Source organism: Egretta garzetta, unplaced genomic scaffold (assembly GCF_000687185.1).
Source record: "Egretta garzetta isolate BGI_Z169 unplaced genomic scaffold, ASM68718v1 scaffold36, whole genome shotgun sequence".
In the NCBI taxonomy this organism is placed as follows: domain Eukaryota; kingdom Metazoa; phylum Chordata; class Aves; order Pelecaniformes; family Ardeidae; genus Egretta; species Egretta garzetta.
Genome location: NW_009259975.1, coordinates 20,210 through 40,675, shown reverse-complemented (window position 1 = coordinate 40,675; position 20,466 = coordinate 20,210). Strand labels below are relative to the sequence as shown.

Here is a 20,466-nt window from a genome sequence, read left to right as displayed (position 1 = left end):
TATCATTTCATTTCTTTCAAACACAACACAAAACTTCAGAAGCCTGTTCCAGTTGTCAGTTTTATTTGAAAGGTGTCTTCTATACATTATTTTATATATAGCAATAAATATGAAAGGCCTATACAAACGCTTGAAGAGGACCAATACTGCCCTTCATTTTTTATACTCATCTTTCAATACTTAAAGGGACAAAACTTCATCAAACAGCCCACATATTTAGTAAAATAAATTTTACAAAAATCTCAGATCATGTATAACAGAACCTTTTCGACCGGGTTTTCTTTTACATATACGCAACCCCAACACAAAATATGTTCAGTGGCCTTTGAGAATTTCACAGTATAGACTGATGTACGTTTTTCTCAAGATGGACAGTAAAAATAAAATTCAGATTGAGAATTTCACAGTATAGACTGATGTACGTTTTCGTCAAGATGGACAGTAAAAATAAAATTCAGACTTAGGTTATACTCCAATGCAGGAATTTGGCATTACCACTTTTAATGACATACTGTGTCAATATATTTTTTAAAAACATTCCGATAAATTAAAAAGGACATAATCTTGCCTTCAAATAAAACCCACGTAATTTAAAAAAAATTCAGAATGGGTATTTGCTTTTATGTAACATGATTCTTCCCCAAGCTTTAAAAAAATTAATTCAATACCACATAAAATACTTTTGATATAAAATAACATCATAAAATAAGTAAACTTTTTGCTTTTTGTAAACCATAATTTATAGACTCTTTAGGGCATCATCCACATGCACTTATGTAATCTCACTAATTCACATATTTAAAAGAGTATAAAGCAAAGCATGTGGGAGGAATGGATACTAAATTGAATATAACTCCTCTTCTAAAAGTTGGGATTTTTTTTGGTTGTGTGGTGGTTTGGGTTTTTTTTTAAGATAAGGTCAAACCCCAACAATATTGAAAGGAGAATTTGTCCTCATCCCAAAACTAAAGAAGTTAATTTAAGGACTGTAGATTAAACTTGCTGGCAATCAGAAGAAATATTTCAAATATTTTCTATTTTGACAATAAAAGTGTAGGCTTTAGGTCAGAAAAAATATAACAATATAATTTACTGTAAGTGCACAAAAGCCCAATCCTGCAACTCTTTCCTGTTCATTCAATTGTTTTCACTTAAGGAAAGTATGTAGGATTTCCCTCTCAACCTTGACTTAACAACTTACGTAAATAACTGTTTTTGAAGAATATGAATGTCTAACAGTTTACACATATACTAGATTTAAAGGGTATTTGGGAATGTCTATCCTGTTTTTCAAAAGAACTACTACTTTTAAAAGAAGTGCTGCACTAATTTTTCCTTTCCTTCCAAATAAAGCTTTATGAGCTCATATTACTAAACAGTACCGTCATTTCCACTTGTTAAAGTTTAAATGCTTGGCTCATTCTTTCAAAGGAGAATTTGCAGGTTCACTGCAAAGTACACGGGCCAACTCTCTGCTCAAGGGCAGATGTCCAGTACGGCTCAGCTTGGCAGAGCAGCTGTGCTGTAGGGTTCTCATTCACTGCATCAGAGTGGTTTCTGTAACAAACTTCCTTGGTTCACTGCAGTTCTCAACGTACATCAGGACTGGCAGTGTCATTTCTGACAAAAACACTTTCAAGGTAGGAATGCATTTATCAAAAAAGTAAGCTTTGCCCCATTACGAATGATTTGAAGTTTGCGTTCCTGAGCTTGATAGTGGACAGGGGGAAGGGCAAGGGAAAGTGTCTTACATCTTAAATTATACAGCAGTACCATTAGGACAGTATTTAAAACCTAGTATTAGAAGAATGAATAAGTTACAAACACAACTTTAAGAATATTATAACCAAATAGTAGTTTATTCAGAAGACCTTAATCTTCTTTCTTTTGTGTTTGAAATCGTTCCATTAAAGCCCTAAATATATTTCCTGGTATTTTCTGATGTTTTTCTATTAGAGCTTGGAGCGCTGCTTTTGTCTGTAAGGAAGGAGAAAAGTTTTTGGTCAGGTTAAGTCATCTTTATACTGTTCATATGTTAATAGAATTTCTAGGATCTTTTTCATTCTTTCAAATGCCGCAGAACTACTGCAAGTTCAAAATACTACTTTTCCACATTTAAGTCCACAGGCTGTGTTTGTGGAATCACTGCCAAGAAACAGACCAACCAACTAGTATCTTCTCTCTCTGGCAGCTGTGCTCACAAGCTCTACTGGCGATACACAATAGTAAAATGACAATGGAGTAAATGAATGAAGAGACCTGCATCTACAAAACATGTCAGTGCCTGCATGCTGCACTGCAACTCAGAAACTTCTGCCTATGCCCAGGTTTGCATCAGTAACACTCTTCCAGTATGCAAGTATGCACGCTTTTACACATGCTCAGAAGCAGAACTGGAAACACAATTGTGTCTCAGCCCATTTGGCTTGTACAAAGTAATTATCCTTGCACCCAAGTCCCCTAAAAGAGCTGGTTCTGCAAAGCACAGTTCGACCATGCCTAAAATACTGCATATGACAGCAGCATTCACTTTCACTCAAAAATGTAGCAGGCCAAGAAGTTAATAGCAGCCATTCTTATTACATAAAAGCTCTGTAGGGAACTTTTAAAACCAGGACAATATGCAAAAGCTACGGTGAGGACAGGCCATAACCTTCCTATTCTGCCTAGAGAAGCACAGACAACAGAAATCTTAAGGCTAGAGACAAAACAGAGAACTATTTGCTTTTGTAAACCAGTGATCAGCAAGGGGAAACATGATCCTTGGTATAAGCTCCCCCTGTTTCCATGAAGTATGTGATCAACTTTTAAGTCCTGGGAGGAGGTTCCTGCCCATATCTCTTTATAGATCTGGTCTTAAGTGTTGCTACAGATCCAAAATTTCATTAGGTAAAAAATCTGAGCTTAATTTTTTGCTATATACAATGGGAAAATGCATACTGTGCCATAGTCTGAAACAGGAGATACAACTTCAAAATCACTCTAACTGGGATTCTAGGGGAGTCACATTCTACGGGCCTTATCTAGCAGAATTTGCACTTAAGTCAGAAGCAAGTGAGGGTTGGCACAAATGTAAAATGCCAAAGCATATTCAAAAGTCATTTAAATACACATTCTCTCCTGAAAGTCAAGGGTTCTGAAGTCCCATCAGACTGAACCCCCAAAAGAAACAACCAGTTTTCCATAACCAGGGCATAAGATAATGCAGATAAATATTTTAAGATGTCGTTTTGCAGAGATCTAATCAGAGGGATGGGGAGAGACAACTGAACTGACACCTGCGTGGTCAAGAAGAAAAATCTCCTTCCCTCAAAGTGAAGTTTTCAGAATGCCAGAAATGACCATCTGTGGAGCTTTCAAAAATGGCTCTTTCAGCCCCCTCCATCTGACTGCTCCATCACTTAACTGTTTTATGTCTCTGCACTGTGAAATCTATTAATAAACTGAATGAACATGAGGACCTGAAAATCCTTTCTATAAACCACCTAAATATGAACTAGGGGAACATTCAAAAGTTAATCTGTTGGGTGACAAGTTGGGAGGAAATAGAAATGGAAAAACAGTTGTATAAAGCAATGATTTACCTTAATTTTTTATTGTATGGAATTTCAACAGTTTGTGAACATGGAGTTGCTATATTTGAAAGGCTTCATTAGTATCTTTCTGAAAAGACCAAGAACGAGAACACTTTCTCTGGATGAAGTGCTTATGTCTTTATCAACCCAGAGCAGTCTTATCTGACTGAACTTCTTCAGTGCCTAAAGCAAGTTGCTTCTCAAAGCAAATATAGGGTGCAGTATTTACTTTAAAAGGCCTAGAACATCTGCAAGGTGTAGTAATAAAAAGATAGCATTTAAGAAGGGCATTCAGAGTTAAGCATGTCCAAAGCCTACCATTATTCCACCACCTTCTATAACTAGCTCCAAGGCAGAAATCACTTGACAAGAATGTTCCGGTGTTTTCTATCAGAACAGTCAGTATTTGAAATATATATATGCATATCTATCTTACCTTTGCAGTTAGTTCCTCAGCAGTTGTATTTGGATCATATGGAATGGGTTCTCCAATAAATGTACGAAGCTTGACTGGAAACCCACCGTACACAGGAACTATTGGCAATCTAATACGTTCATATAGTGCCTTAAGTATTTCTAATGTGAAAAAATTTAGGGGGGAAGGGGAAAACCAGGAGAAGGAATCATATTAAAACCACTTTTGCTAATACCTTTGACAGTGATTCCTTAAGTGATCTAAATCACTCCTTCGCAACAGCTTGTCAAGTAATCCAGCCCCTGACCCAGATTCTCAAACAACGCGTCATCTCAAGTGCTATTCTACCCTTGACTTTCATTTCCTAAAAGCTGCATTACTGCTAACATCAGACTGGTTGCCACCCTAACTTGGTGTGAAATCTCTCCTCCAAAGAGTAGCTGCAAAGAGAAGGAAGAAGAGGAGAAAAATACAGTAGGTGCCTCTCTGGAGAGAAAGGGAATGCTACACAATACAGGTTACAGTTCAGTTAATTTTAAAGATTAGCATAAGAAACTAGTATTGGAAGTCTGTTCTGTTCAGTCCCACTGAGGTCCAGAGGATCAGAAATAGTCTTATCTGCCTAAAGGCCAGTCATGCTAGAACACTGAATTGCTCTTTCAGATCACACACTGGTTGCAGTGAAAAAAACATAGAGAGAAAAAACAGGGTTTTAATCAGCTCTAAGAGGACACATCGTCTTCCCCACGTGCTGCCTTCAAAGCATCTAGCCCAAATGCACCCAGAAGAGATTCCTTGCAGAATGGGTGCTAATATTCTCTCTCTCTAGACAAGAAATTCTTTTAACTGAGATGCTGACAGAAGAAAATCCTTACTGAGCAAGATGAGGAATTTTCTGTACACAACCTGTAAGAACAAAGAATATTCCAAAACTACTGAAATTGGAGTGACACCTCCAGTGATCAATAGAATTCAATTCCTCTAGCACCTCTGCTGTAGAATAAAAGTAGCATGAATAATTTTGGCTTCAATTTCTGCTTGTTTGGGAAGATCCTCCTGAACACAGCAACAATTAATTGCTTTTTTATTTTTGTACAACCTGACAAATGTGTGAATTATTCTGCACATCTACATTTGATGCCTTGGCTTTCTCCATGCAATATATAGCTTTTAATTAGAGGGGGAGAGAAACAGAACTGGTTTGCCCTGCAGTCCTCTGACGAAGATGATGATGCCATACTTGAGGCAGAACACGTAGCGTGGAGGAGACTGTTCAGGCCCTTTCTGCTAGATAGTAAGTTGGAGAATATAAAAAAGGGAGTTTAACACTAGCAGATCAGCAGAGGTGTGGGCATCTAATCATCCCAGAGGTGGACCCTTCAGACATACACCCATCTATTCGTGTGCTGCTGGGAGTCCCCATAGAGATGAGGAAAGAGAGCAGGCAAACGCAAGGTTTTGTGAGGAACCACAGGTCTAGTGCTGAATAGTAAAACAACTACAGATTAAATAAATTTCAAATCATTCAAAGTTTAAGTACAGGTAGAGGTGTAAGCACAGAGCTTTAGGAGGTCATTTAAAGAAATTACGTGTCAGAAATTACCTGTTTGCTTTCCTTCTTACAGACAGCAGAAAACCTAGAGCTGGCCTAGCAGATATAAGCAGAGAAAAAAAGTGCTCTAAATCTATTTGCCTTTTTCTGGCTCCTTTTTCCTTTCTTCTACTGCTTCTGCGAAGGCACACGTATGTGGAGAGTAACTTAGATGAGTCAATACCACATCTAATGCTGATATTAAATCCTAGTAACATCTCTGAACTCTACCGGAGAGCAAAACTCCAGAAACAAGGCTGTGCCAAATTTATGGGGGGATTACTTCTACAGAGATAAGCTAAACATATATGGAAAAATAAACTACAAAAAAATAGAAAATATCTTACTTATTCCTCCTAATGTCCTAACGCCTTCTCGAACATTTTGTGTAAACATAGGAATGATGGGCTAGGAGGAAAAAAAAATAATTAAGAATTTAATGAAGATAGCACTACCTAAAAAACTTCTACCTCACTTAAACCCAACAAGCAAATTAATTTCAGAAGTGTTTCTCAGACAAGGACATATAGAGAGCAAAACAAGTATTCTTAAGTTCTTCTGCAACCTTCTGCCATGAGTTTTCAAGCTGGAGAATACTGTGATATTTCAGTGAGTCACTGTTTCAGCAAGTCTGCTTTCTCAAAGCAGTCCAGGATTTCAGAACTTATGGAGCATTCAGGCCTCTCCTCGTCTAGCAGTCTTTGCACAGTTGAGCCTTAAGTAGTTAAACCTCTTACCTAATTTGTAGTCGTGCTCAAAGGGAAGAACTCACAGGATTGGGACCCTAAACTTGTCAGATTAGTCTCTGTTATGCTGATTGTATTGCTTCACACATGGTGTGTCATATTCAGTACATGTCCATGGTTTATTTCAGCTGACAAATATTTGGAATGATGTCGAATATTTCAAGTTTATATTGCTGTTTTTGAACTTGCAAACAACTATCAAGATTTACAAGAACTGGGAGGGGGTCGACTACTACATGAAGCTTTTTTAGTATCATTTTATACTATGTACTCACTCTACATAGCATCATCAGAAATACAGAACTCTATGGGGTTTTCAGAATTCAGATTCTTTCAAACTTTTTTAAACTGAAGTCTGCAAATAATCCAATGCAACTATAGGGAATAAAAAGAACTGCAGTTGCCTAAACTGAATGGCAACAGAATTCTTTATTTTAGAACCAACTTATCTGGAACATCTTACTTTTGATGTAAAGGTAGGGATTTTTGTATGTTGGTTTATATGACAAAAATTCTGGAAAACAAATTGCTGAAATGAGACAACTTCAAGAAGTTGAAGGTCCCAGTTTTAGACACATTTTTCTTTCCATGAGGAGTTATGCTCACAATTAAAGGTGACTTAAAGTTCATCTTTAATCTAAATAAAGATATTTTCCCCACTTTCATCCTGGCTCCAACAGTATTCCTATTCTACTGCATCTCTCAGATTTTATTTTTTTTTAGGGGGTGATGAAGCTGCAAGACCTTTGCGAGTGCATAAAGGGAACTGAACACACATTACAACTGTAGTTGAATCCCAAGTATGGTCTTCCATATGCTATTACAATACATTAGTAAAACCTAAATCTGTTGAAAATATCCTGTTTAAACAGTGTTATTTTCCTCCTGAGAAAAGTGACACACACTTAAAATTAAGTCTTAAAAGTATTCTATTTCTGTATAAAATCCAGAGATTTAACGAGTCTCTCTTTGACAGTACCTAAATATAAAACTCTTGGTGTGAGACTTACTTTCAAATTAGCTATATGCAGACCTATGGACATATGCACACATCTTTTAAGCACAAATACAGAAAGAGAGGGACTCTGAAATGCTTATTAAAATAGTTACAATTCAAATATATCATACACTTAGGTGCCTTCACAGTTGGTCCCATATGAGTAATTATCTGCCTGCTGACGAAGCACAATGCTATATATTAGAACTGAAGAGACAGTTCACACTAGTGAACAGCATCTCCTGCTGCTGCTGTATGCCCTAGACATCCCTTACCACCATAAACTGCCAACAGTGCCAGCGAGTCTATACTGTGCTGGGTCACAGTATACTTCAGCGACAGGGGAAACAGAAACGTTGATGCATGGTTGCTTCCCAACTGTTCTGGTCAGGGGTTGAGCCATCACAGTCCTGACCAGCTGCGTGTGAAACAGCACAAGCCTGTCATATAGAAACTGTACTGGATTTCATCTCTCATTCTTTTAAACTCTGGATTTCGTGACCCCACCATTCTTAGCTGACTCCAAAGCCTTCTTATCAAAAGCAACAAAAAGTCTTGAAACACAATTCTGAGAGCAAGTAGACCATACTCATGACACTCAGCAACGTAACACCCAATATATGATAATCAAAACAGCTTTCCCTGGAAAAAAGTACTAATAAGTTAGCATTCTTTGCTTCTCTTCTGTGATCTGTCATACTCACCACTTTCGCATCAATGGCCACCTGAGCAAAGCCCTTCCGATTACCCCAGATAATAGTATACATCTCGTCACTGAAGAGTGCTTCCCGAACTCCACCTGGGGCAATGGCTATCAGACAGCCCCTCTTCAGAGCACTGACACATTCTTCTTTTGGTCCATGCATAACTCCATGTACATCAAGTAATATTTTAAAACCTGTAGGGTAGGATAATATTAATTCAGAAAATGTTAATTCATACTACCATTAAATACGGATTCCCAACACAGAACACAAAGGCTAAAACTTACTTGTCCGATAACCTGTAACCCCAAATCAAAGATGTTTCTAGAGAGACTGAAGCATTAAGTCCTGCTTATAAATTTCGGTCTAAAAAGTTGAAGATTCAGGGTTTTCAGTGGTTTTTTTGTCATAGTACAGTCAGGTGCTATCTCACAATCAGGACTAAACTGGAAAAAACGGGCAAGCACTCTGTGACATCTTTCAGGTGTCCCTTCAAAGGAGTTGTTAAGTCGGCTTCAGGGCACTGGCTCCTTGCCCAAGCTCTACTTTCCAAACGTAGAACAGTCCTAATAAAGTGCAACAAGAGAAAATACCGGCAAATTGATGTGGTTTTTTGTTTTAACTTTGGCAAACAAAGAGCAGTCTGTACACAAGAAGGGGAATGACAAAGAAAATGCAGCATTATCTGTGTTACAGATGACTACAGGGATTGACTCCCTGGTTCAGTCTGTGAGTACCCGGATGGCCTTTCACGCAAAGAGGCATCTGGCAAGCCTGGCCTGGGTATATTCATCTTAGATTAAGATTTTTCAGTTACTGAAGTTTTTAACTGTAAAGTTACGTAACTCCTCATATCATCTTGAATTTGAAATGTCATACTGACCCTACACTTCAAGAAATGGCGGAACATCAAAAATTCGCTTAGGAGCATCAAATGGGGGTATACCTGATAAATTTAGACAACTAGTCTAATGTGAAAGAACATAACTAGCATAAACCTCTGTTTGCAGGAAACCAATCACATTCAGTTGGTTCAATAAATTTTAAATTTATACAGTATTTATGAGTACTGCATACCAAAATGGGAACTTCAGATGGCTGAGCACTATGGGAAAGATTACTTCTCTTTCTTGAAGTTTCCCACTGAGGCAAACAACCTTATCAGCCATAGACAAGGACACAGAACTGATCTAGTTGAGTTTGCCCCTCAATAAAAGATCTTAATTTTTTAACCTCGGGTTAACACATGAATAGTTGTTACTATGAACACACATTTGTTACATACACACACACACACTGAAGAAGAGTCCAAATATAGTTAAGAAGACAGAGATCCATCTTCTCTTACAGCCCGCATAAACTAAGGGCTTGGGAAGGAGAGCATGAGGCAGCATATCATTAGTTCATTCTTAACTAAACTCTGATCTCTAACTAGTTTTTGTAGTTGGCGTGAGTATAATTAGTCCTGATTTATACCTATACAAAATCGGGGTCTGTCTGTAAACACGACAACAGAACACAGGCTGCGTTACAGCTGTCACATATTCTGCTGTACCTGCCTTGCACGCTGCTGATGACACCAGCAACCTTCATCTAGTAGCATCTGCACAGAGGACACCTGAAATAGAGTTTTCCTAACGTAATTTAATTTCTCTGTGGTGCTTTGTTTGTGGGATCTTCAAGAGCTAGTTTCTATAATGTTTTACATTCCCAAACTAATTAAAGCTCTCTGGAATGTACCTGGTGGTAGGAAGATGCCTGTCCACATCTTTTTTGTGTAGTGGGGTCCAGAACTGTACACAGTATTCCAGGTGTGGCCTGACAAGAGCTGAGTAGAGTGGGATCCAGATCATACATTACTATCAGTATCTCTGCTGCAGTAGAAAAGAGGAAGAACCTGGCTCTGTAGAGCAGCAGAGAGACAGGAGCTGGTGCAGTGGCCCTGAAGAGACAGCCGGGGTACTCTGTGCCCAAGGCAAAGGTCATCATGGAGTCAGAAGAAACACTGGGGTACTACCTGGTTGTTGCATGAAAGTGACCGAGAAACTATTTTTCCACTTTAAACAACAAAACAACTCTCAAAATTATCTAAGCAGTTTTTCAGCCTTCCAGAGCATGAAGGGATGCCAATTTTTTCAAATACCAAAGAAGTCCAAAATTAATTGTATTCCACAGTTCAGCCTGGATTCTGCCCTTTGCCCCAGCACACTCCTCTCCTATTTTCCATAATGTTCTGTCCACACTGATGTTTGAAAACCCTTTGGAGAGTACCCAGTAACACATTTAACACTTATCTGAATAAGTACACTATATACATTTCTCTAACTTTGCCCCAGTGACTGTAACATAGGGGCTGTCAGCTACCTGGTAGCAAGATAGCAAGGATATCACTTTTTCTGTGGTTAACCTTTAGGACCACAGACAGAGAGGAATCTTTTAAACCACTGAATTCAATCTTCCTCAACTGTGGGTAAACGTGTGGTTATCTGCAGAACATCTAGTCCACGAGACGCTTTGCAACACCTTGTGTATGTAACAGACAAGAAGCCACAGCTCCTTTTTGCTGGGACATTACAGGAGAGAGAATGTCTTAGATCCCTAAAATAGCAAGCAATCTTTTAAAGAGGGCTCCCAGATGACTCTAAGAAGCAGACATGGCCCATACCACAAGAGAGGGCAATGGAGAAGAACACAAGTGAAATCTCAGCCCTCACTGCAGTCTTTGGGAAAAGATTTTCTCTCAGCTCAACCTTAGAGAAATCAATGTACTCCTGAGCATTACACAGCTAAGAATCTAAAAGAACCAGAAACCACTGGAATTTTTTTTTCTCTGTGACTAACTTCCAGTATTTAAAAGAAAAAAGGAAAAAAAGAAGCTGCAGGGCCTATTTCACACATGGTATTGATACAGTATAAATTGAGAAAATGAAATTATCTCCTTTTGCATCAACATGAAAGATGCTTTAGGCAATGTTCAACAGGAATCTCCAGATATCTATAGGAGGTCTCCTATGAGGTTAGATCCCCTTCCCTAAGTTATCAAGCTGTATCTTTCAAGACTAGGCAGTAGGGAGAGGCATGTTTGACCCCTTGCAGGCGCATGCATCCTTTAGGAGGCACAGCAACATTGTACAAACACACTCCAGTTAATTGCAGTTAATTGAGGACAGCAGCACCCAATGCAGATGATGCAATGAGACTGCATGTTGGCAATTGCATACTGGCATGGACCCGAGATTCAGATTCACAGTACAAGCCATTCCTCACAGCTATTCATAGGAGATTCAATAATCATAAAAACATGCTGTGGTTTAACCCAGCAGGCAGCTAAAGACCACACAGCCATTCGCTCACACTCCCCCCCTCCCCAGTGGGATGGGGGAGGAGAATCAAAAAAAAAGCAAAACCCATGGGTTGAGATAGGCAGTTTAATAAATCAGCAGAGGAAACTATTATTATTATCATTACTATTAATAATAATAATAGAATATACAGAATAAGTGATGCACAATGCAATTGCTCACCACCTGCCGACCGCTGTCCAGCCAGTCCCCAGCAGCTATCGCTGCCCCCTGGCCAACTGCCCCCAGTTTAGATGTTGAGCATGATGTCATACGGTATGGAATCAGCCAGCTCTCCTGGCTGTGCCCCCTCCCAGCTTCTTGTGCACCTGCCAGAGCATGGAAAGCTGAAAAGTCCTTGACTGGTGCAAGCACTACTTAGCAACAACTGAAACATCAGTGTGTTATCAACATCATTCTCATTCCAAATCCAAAACAAAGCACTATGCCAGCTACTAGGAGGAAAATTAACTCTGTCCCAGCTAAAACCAGGACAAAACAGAAGGATCATTAATCTTCTAATCCAAGTATGTCTAACAGCTTACAGACTCCCCAGACCCACCTCCCATCCCACCCCCACCCCCCTCATCTCCTGCACTGAGCATAGAAACATTTGGCTAACTAAAACATCTTCTGAAAAGGCAACCAATTTAATCTGAAGACTTAATCAAGATCAGGCAGTCTTAGTACTAGGATAAAATTATGGCAGTCTTTCTGGTTTGATTCACAAGAGAAGCAGCATCTGTCTGGGTTGCCAGTTTTAGATCATTGTGCAGATTTTGAAACACAATCCAGAACATTATCTGGGCTCTTTGGGCTTGTCTTCCCTGAATAGCTTTGATTTGTTCACAAAACCAGAGAATTATGTAGGTTGGAAGGGACCTCTGAAGGTCATCTAGTCCAACCTCCCACTCAAAGCGGGTCCAACTAGATCAGGCTGCTCAGGGCCTCACCCAGTGGAGTTTTGAAAGTCTCCAGGGATGGAGATTCCCCAACTTGCCTAGGCAATCTTTTCCGGTGCCTGATCACCCTCATGGTAAAATACCTTTCCACACATCTAATCAAAACTTCCTGTGTTGCAACTTGTCTCTGTTGCTTTTCATTCTATTGCTGTGCACCTGTGAGAAGAGTCTGACTCTCTTCTCTGCACCCTTCCGTTAAGTCGCTGAAGACAGCAATAATGTCTTCCCCCACCCTTATCCAGTACAGACCAAACAAATCCAGTTCTCTCAGCCTCTCCTCCTAGATTGTATGCTCCAGCCCCCCACCACCCACTGAACACGCTCTAGTGTGTCAAAATCTGTTTTGTACTGGACACCATATTGTGAGATGTGCTTGCACAGGTGCCAAGCCACGGGAATAAACTTCTTCACTCAACCTGCTGGCTACACTCATGCTAAAAAAAGCTCAGTATACGGTTCATCTTCTTTGCAGTGTTTTTCACTAGGCTGTACAGCCAAAATCTTGCCCTAAACATATTTTTCATTTTCTTCATGCTTCACCTTATGTTTCACACAAACTTATTGGACTCTTCTACAGCTTTCCCCCATAGCAGATTCTACTTGGAACAGTCGTCTTGGGAACAGGCCCCACTGCCCACCATACTCAACTGGGTGGGACACAAAATTACATTGTCTCCCCAGACTAATATTGTCAACTTTAAGGACATTGCTTCAAAACAGTTTATTTCTTAATCAGGTTACACCAGTCATTCTGCCTATATCAATAAAAAAAAGGAACATCCTATTGAAGTCTTTGCTAACAATTAATACAGAGACAACCGTTTCTCCTATGATCTCCTTCTCTTGGTTTCTAAACACCCTAGAGTCATTGGAAGGTGCTGCCCAGCCAGAAGTATGACCCATCCTTGCATGGGCCAGTCTCATTAACATGTTCTTTACCAACAAGCATGAGTTTGAGACAGGTGTACTTCAACAGCTTCACTGAATCCGGCTGAATGTCTGTTCTGAGAGCTGTGTTCCCGTGGCACAATTTTTATTAATTACACCACTAAAAAAAAAAAATTAGAGTTCTCAAACCGATTGTTTGTAATGAAGTATGTTACCTGGTAATCTAAAGACGAAATGATCAGCTACTACGTGGCAATATCTCTTCTTTTGTATAAGAAGTCTAGCCATGAAATAGACATAGTCGGCAGGAGTAGCTCCATGATAAAACACAATAAGCCCTGGTCCTTCAGGAATATTTTCAGCACCATGAAGCTCATAACCTGTTAGGAGTTAATGGCATAACAGATGTCAAAGTTTGACACAATTCTATCCCAAAGAAACTAACTTGCGGCAAGTTGGCAAACTGAAACCAATTGCTATTGAGAAGTGGTAAGAGCAAAGTGGCTGCCAAAAAGTCAAGAGGTGACTTGAAGCATTTGCAAAGTTGCTTTCACACGAAATACAAGTTTCATTTAAAGCAAAGCATCACATTTAAAGAAAGAAGAACAAAAAAAATTTTGAAAACAAAACACCCAGTCTCACTGCCTTGAACTATGTAATTTTTCCTCATTTTTTCAGTTCACTGTCCTCAAGGCTGCAGAGTCCTCTGAATCAATCATGCAAGAGAAATCAAAATAAGGATTGGATAGGAGCTGTGAAACACAACTGTTTCAAGCTCTTATTTACGTTTCAAAGTTTATTGCCAACAGTAATTATTTAAGAAGATTTGACATGACAACATGCATTTACATGTCTCCTTTTACTCCAGGGATAAAGCTTATCTTTGTTATTTCCCTCAGAGTTATACTTGCTCCATTTTGCCATCAGTACAAACTAAAAGCTGGTTGGGGCTTTATATGATTAATTGAAACATACATAAACACACACAAGTTTCTTACTGAACTTACATTTCTAATTAACAGTGCAGAGTATATTGAGTTAACACAAAATATCAAAATGAATCCTTATAGAACATATTCAGTCAATACTGAACAGTATTGTTACAGTATCTTGTTTGTGGTTTTTTTTAAATAAACAACAACAAAAAAAACGCACCCAAAAAACCCCCCAAGCCAAACCATGTCACTTCTTCCAAAGTTAATAAAATCTGCAATTACCATTCCTTTTTTTTTTTTTTTTTTTAATTCTGAAGGTACTCTTGGCTCTTCTTCCTCTATTTCTCTTTCTATACCTGTGGAGCTGCAACATATTGCAAGCACATCGTCTGTACCATCCCAAGTGGTCACTAACTGTGCTTCATGCCAGCCAATCATAGCCAGAATGATACCTACATCTAGCATTTACATAATATATGTAAAGTTACAAGTACCACACACCAGTTTGGGGGCTTAGGCTTTTTGGTTGTGGGGTTGGTTTGGGTTTTTGGGTTATTTTCCGATGCTGTAAGGTTTCAGGATGAAAAGTTCTTCCTACAATATATTGATTAATGAAGTGGATGCAAAACTTTTCATTCTTTAGCAAGAGCAGTGTATAGAGAATATGGAAGCAGCTGGCAGGGCAGGAAAAGTCACAATTGTCGATGAGGGACTGGATAAGAATCTCTTCTGCACAAATAAAAAGTTAGACCTTATAAAAAGAAAAAGTTACTAAGGATGAAAAGAGCAAGGCCTTAAAAACCATTTTCTTATGAAAAAAGTAAATAGCTTTTTATTGTGAAGTGAGCATTTTAAGGTCTTTGATGTAGCTGTTGATTTTGATCTAGTATACTTTCCTAGATTTGAAAGTTACATCTTGGTCTTACAAAGCCTATCTGATACAGCCACTGCACCATCTGGTTATCAATGCCTTGAAAACCCGCTTCCCTTTGACTAGAGAACAAATAGAGATGATTTTCAAGAAGGATTTGTTCTTTATGTAAATTGCTCTTAAACATCTCTTTCTCCTTTAGCTGCATCTAGACTGAATGATTCTGAAAGAGGCTTATGATTTCCTTAGAAAGAAAAGCCAAATCATTTATTAAGTCTTTCTTTATAAAAGAAATAATGGTAGAAGGACAAGGAACAGAGCCCTTAGTTTTGACATTCTAGTAGAGAAAGTAGTTGTCAAAAATACATAGACAGAAAGAAAACAAAAAAAAAGTAGGGATCTGTAACAGTTTGGGGCTCTAAAGTCAATTTGAAGCAGCAACTAGTGAGTGAACTGACACTAAGTGCTCCTTTTAGCCATCATTTGGCATTACATGTAAAAGACTGGTTAAGTGCAATTACATTATGCTAACATGCTGACATACTAGCTGTCAGGGAACTGGCATTTAATTTCCAGTGTTCATATATTGGCTCTGGAATAATACAGTTAATTGATCTAATTGTTAACATAGCAATCATTTCAGGTCCTCCTGGAATGAGGAAATCCAGGAGTAGTTATAAAAAGTAAAAAAGAAAAAAAATTAAATAATTTTTAAAAATTGTATCTATATTCAACTGGATGAAAGATCTCTTTTTGTAGCAGTAAAGGACTAAATGCGTAAGACAAAAAAACTTACATCCAAGAAAGCCTCAGTGGCTTTTTTCTCCCAAGCATCACTGGCAGTCATTGATAAAACAGAAAAAAAAATTGGCATGAATTTTAGATTTCATGCAACAACAGCAACAATCATATATATATTGATAATCCTGAAAGGTAAACCAGGAATAAGAGCTTCAGCAGTTTTTAATGAAAAGTCAGATCTTGCTTACCATGCCATATTCTTCCATGTCCATCCCATAGGGTAGCCAACATTTGCTTTGCACCATCCCAAAAATCATTGGAATAAGCTTCCTTTAGTTCATTCTTCCTTTTGTAAATATGAAGAAGGAGAATGGAAGTGTAGAAGAGGATGACGAGAACTCCCGGAAGTAGAAAAACTACCGCGAGTGGAAAAAGCACCCATGAAAGGTAGACTGCATAACTCAGATAATCTTCAATATGCTCCACGCCAGTCCATTCTCCCAGAACGTAAGTCAGGCAGGTTAAGTAGGACATAGGTATCGGTCCTGCAGTACAGGATTCATTGCCACCTATCATCTCCTGTTTAATTAAAAAAAAAAAAAAAAAAAAAAAAAAAAAGAGGCAGATGAATAAACCCTCAAAAAGGCAGACCTGCCTGTACTGTTTAATTGTACAAAAACACTCTCTGAGGCATTTTATTCATATACCATTTACCCCATGTCCCAGCAGCACCTATTAGAAACATAATGGTTCATACAGCAGCTGTTTTACTTGATTTTTTCAGTCTTTTTCTTTTGTGTAGTGGAAATGCTGACCATTCTAATTGAGAAAGTGCAATTGCTTAATCTCAGGCTAAGATTTTATCTCATTAAAAAACTGTTCAACTTACACAGATCCAGAACATTTACACTGTTACCAAACCAACTTAGACTGTATTTTCGATTTTCAGAAAGCTATATTGATTAGTCTAATTTATTGTTCTACACAATACACAGTACCCCCAAAACCTTCCCCCAAGCACTCACTACAATAGGAAACAGCACAATCTCAAATCCAGTGCCATAAAACACCTACTGAACACTTCTTCTAACCACAAGCATGCCATGACTCAGGAAGAAGATGGTCTCAAATAAGCAAGTCTCACTCCTGTAGAGACCTTCAACTGTACCTGACAACTCACAGATAGTGAAATGCCAAGTCCCAGAGCACAACACAGAGAGGAGGCAGAAAGGACAAGGAAAAAAGATCACAAAAAGTCCTCTAGAAGTTTTAACTGCTCTGGCTTTAGTGCACCTATGTATAAGAATCTCTCTTCTCCAACGCCAGCTCCTAAGAATTTTCAGGGCTACACCTCCCTGGGCTGATATTTCAGGCTTTCTGTAATTCTGGACCAACATTTTTTTCTTAGCTTTGTACGATTTAGGGGGAAAGCTGTTATTCAACTCCATCTTACGAACATAAGACAACCTGCCTGCTTGGCTATCTTAGCTACAGGTCTAGAACAATATACATAATACCCTGGGGGGAAAAAAGTTATCCTAGTCTAGAATAAAGTTTTCGTCAAGACTTGAAGTAACTGTTAGTCAGGACCAAGAAGAAAAACGTGCTGCATCTATACTGTAGGCTCGTAGAGATAAACTGATTAAGACAATAAATTCTGAAAGAATCTGAGCTTGGGGTTGTTGTGGTTTGGTTGTTTATTAAAATGTGACTTACAACATGTATGATCGCAGAGTTCCTATGCCTAGATGGACATACGTCTGTCAGTCCCTTACTCTTGCTCTGTTTTTGCAAGCAACAGGTGACTGAAATTCAGATGGTAATTTTGCTAGTACTATCAGAACCCCCATGACAACAAAAACTACATATCAGTTTTACTCCACATTTGCTATGAGATGCTGAAACACGTACTAGAGCAGAACTCATCTCACTTCTTTCCCGGTCTCATTTTTTCCTCCCGTTCGGATAGAGCACAAGGATGTTCCTTTTCCTTCTGTTTTGAAATCATCCTCCACCCACATTGCTCAAGATAACCCCTATTAATGAGAAGAACGCTGATCTCGTGACAAGGACTTTGCTCCCACAATCCATGCCTGTTCCACTAATTCAGGCTTACAACATTTTGCTCCTCAGCATGTTCTTGAGGACAATGTGATGAGCAGCTGATTTACCTTCAGCGATGTATTAGCATGTAGCATTACTGACATGAACTTCACTGATTTCATGCACATGTGTTTGGGGGTGTGCATTAGGGGCAAAGGACGGGAGATAGCAGGCCTGTGGGAGAACAAGAGAAAGTTCTTTCTCATCCCAGTTGCCAGAGCTGAACTCCAGAACCCGTCAGGCAGCAAACACCCACAGCAAGTACAAGAAACACAACTTGTGAGACCAAGCAGGGTTTAGGAGTAGCATTCAACACCACACTATTTATCAGATTTCTATGCCCGGACTTCTCCAGCAGTTCCACCTACTAGCTAGAGAACAATATGGAGCATGCATTATGGCACAGAAACGTTTTTCAAAACTCAGAGGTGATTATATAGCTTATAAGATTACTTAAAGTTATACTCCCTCGCCTATTATATTGTTAATTGTTTATGGCTTTTTCCAAACACAAAATCCTCATCAAGTAAATCTAAAGTCCTGTCCACACATGTCAGCCTTGCAAAATATTACTTGTCCTTTTCCCTGTAATTTTAGATGCAATATCTCAAATGCAATCATTTCAGTTTTATAAATTTACTTGCCTATCCATGCACTAACCTGTAACAGAAATTTAAATCCGACATGTTCTTTGCTGCCAACCACAGAAGTAGCATCTAAAGTACTGCCTTCTGTTAGGGATTGCCAACTCTACTCTGAACAACGTTGTTTCCTCATCTTGAAGAGAATCATAGAATAATTTATATCGGGAAGACTCATTGGGCAGCACTTGTCCAACCTCTTGCTAACTAAGGAGTTAGATCAGGTTGCTCAGGGCCATGTCCAGTCCAGTTTGTAGTATCTCCATGGATGGAGATCCCAGTGCTTCTCTGGGCCCCTAATCCAGTGCTTGACCACCCTCATGGCAAGAATGTTTTTCCTTATTCGGGTAAGAATTCCCCTTACTGCAATTTGTGCCTATTGCCTCCTGTCCCTTTGCTGAGAAGGGTCTAACTCCCTCCTCTCTAAAACCACTCATTAAGAGCAGCAGTAAGATCCCCTTTAAGGCCTCTCCAGGCTAAACACACACACCTCCCTCAGCTTCTCCAGACACCACTTGCTCCAGCCCCCTAACAATGTTGGTGGCCCTTCTCCGTACCCCTTCTAGTCCGTCAGCATCTTTCTTGTGGTCTCAAAAGTGCTGAAAAGAGGGTAAAAAATACTTCCTTGATCTAATGGCTATGGCCTTGCTAGCACAGCCCACAATGTAGATAGCCATCCTCATATTTGACTTACCGTCCACCAGGCTCCTCCAGGCCTTTATCTCCTGTAATTTTGCTCCCCCCGTAACAAGTCCAGCATTTGTCCTGATCACTCGTGGTAGGTAGTAGAGGCATACTCCGTAGCCAAGTCCAAGTGTGATTTACGTTATTGCCATGCTGAACACCCTACCAAAGGCAATGGCAGTGAAGAAGGGAAGACAGATTCTCTCTCCATGATCAAAAAAAGCACAGGATGCTCCACACTGAATAAAGGTCCAACATAGTTCCTACATGCTACTAACAGATAATGTCGTTTTTGTCCGTTCCAACTTTACAGCTGTCTACTCTGTGACTGTCCAGAGCAGTTAAAATTACAAGGTAACACAGACTGTCTTCTAGAAACACTAGCAGTGTCATTCTGATTAGGCCCTCATTCAAGCAAAGAGAGACTACCCTGCTCTCCTTGTCAGAGGTTTTCTGACATGTCACCATCCAAATTGAAAACCTACAATGGGGTGCAGTAGTACTGAGTCTCACCCTTAGCCAACTTACAGGCAGAAACCCTCTGTAATACAAGCATACCCTTAAAGGACATCTTATTTTAACTGTCATCACTAACATGTTGCCTATTGGGCAGTTCAAACTAAATATTTTTAATTTAAGTTCTAACTTCCTAACAGAGCAGTTCATTTTCACTAGATGAAAAAGATCCAATTTCTCATCTGACTAATGACAGTGCATGCTGACTTATGCTTACTCTTAAGGCTTCACGTTGACGGTGAAATGGAAACAAGGCTAACCTGCAATTCCTTCCGCTGACTACTAGCATGTGACCCAGTAAAGTCCTTAACTAAACTACCTACAACGGTGGTCTTCGGGTGCAGTCAGCAGACGCTGGGTTATTGGAGACCCTACTGATCACGCGAGGAGAAGCAATTATGGAAAGCAACACATCCTGCCGTAAACCACACACAGCGCAACTTCAGCATGTGCACGAAATGCGTAAGCAGAACCTCCGGAGAACACCCCAGCGCCTCCAGACCAGAGAGATACCGAAAAGCAACAGCTAGGACCTGCCCCTGCCGACCGAAATACACCGCCCTCCACGGCATGGGCCGGTTAGGGAGCGCGTTCCTGCCAGAATTTGCAGTGCCACCGCAAAGGCCAAACCCCAGAAGACCCTGATAACCCTGCTAAGGGCGGCACCCGCAGCTGGCCAGATCCTGGAAGCGGGAGGGCGGCCCTCTCCGCGTTCTGAACCGAGCGCTGGCCCGCTCCGCGCCTCTCCGACCGCAG

General features: G+C 39.6%; 1 protein-coding gene across 5 annotated transcripts; it reads right to left on the bottom strand.

The window, feature by feature from the left end:
• Positions 1–901: 901 nt before the first annotated feature.
• TMEM68 (transmembrane protein 68) lies at positions 902–20,434 on the bottom strand. 5 transcript variants are annotated; one of them, XM_035895860.1, is made up of 8 exons: positions 19,205–20,434; positions 17,938–18,043; positions 16,015–16,345; positions 13,435–13,599; positions 8,029–8,222; positions 5,929–5,989; positions 4,012–4,151; positions 902–1,977 (listed from the first exon to the last, which is right to left on the bottom strand). In XM_035895860.1, the coding sequence occupies exons 1-8, from the start codon at positions 19,303–19,305 to the stop codon at positions 1,873–1,875; spliced, it is 1,203 nt and encodes a 400-aa protein (XP_035751753.1). In that variant the 5' UTR covers positions 19,306–20,434; the 3' UTR covers positions 902–1,872. The 5 variants fall into 5 exon arrangements, with proteins under 5 accessions (XP_035751753.1, XP_035751756.1, XP_009638638.1 ...); XM_035895863.1 differs by lacking the exon at positions 19,205–20,434 and adding an exon at positions 17,678–17,802 and having other exon boundaries at positions 17,938–18,004; XM_009640343.2 differs by lacking the exon at positions 17,938–18,043 and having other exon boundaries at positions 19,205–19,292.
• Positions 20,435–20,466: the final 32 nt, after the last annotated feature.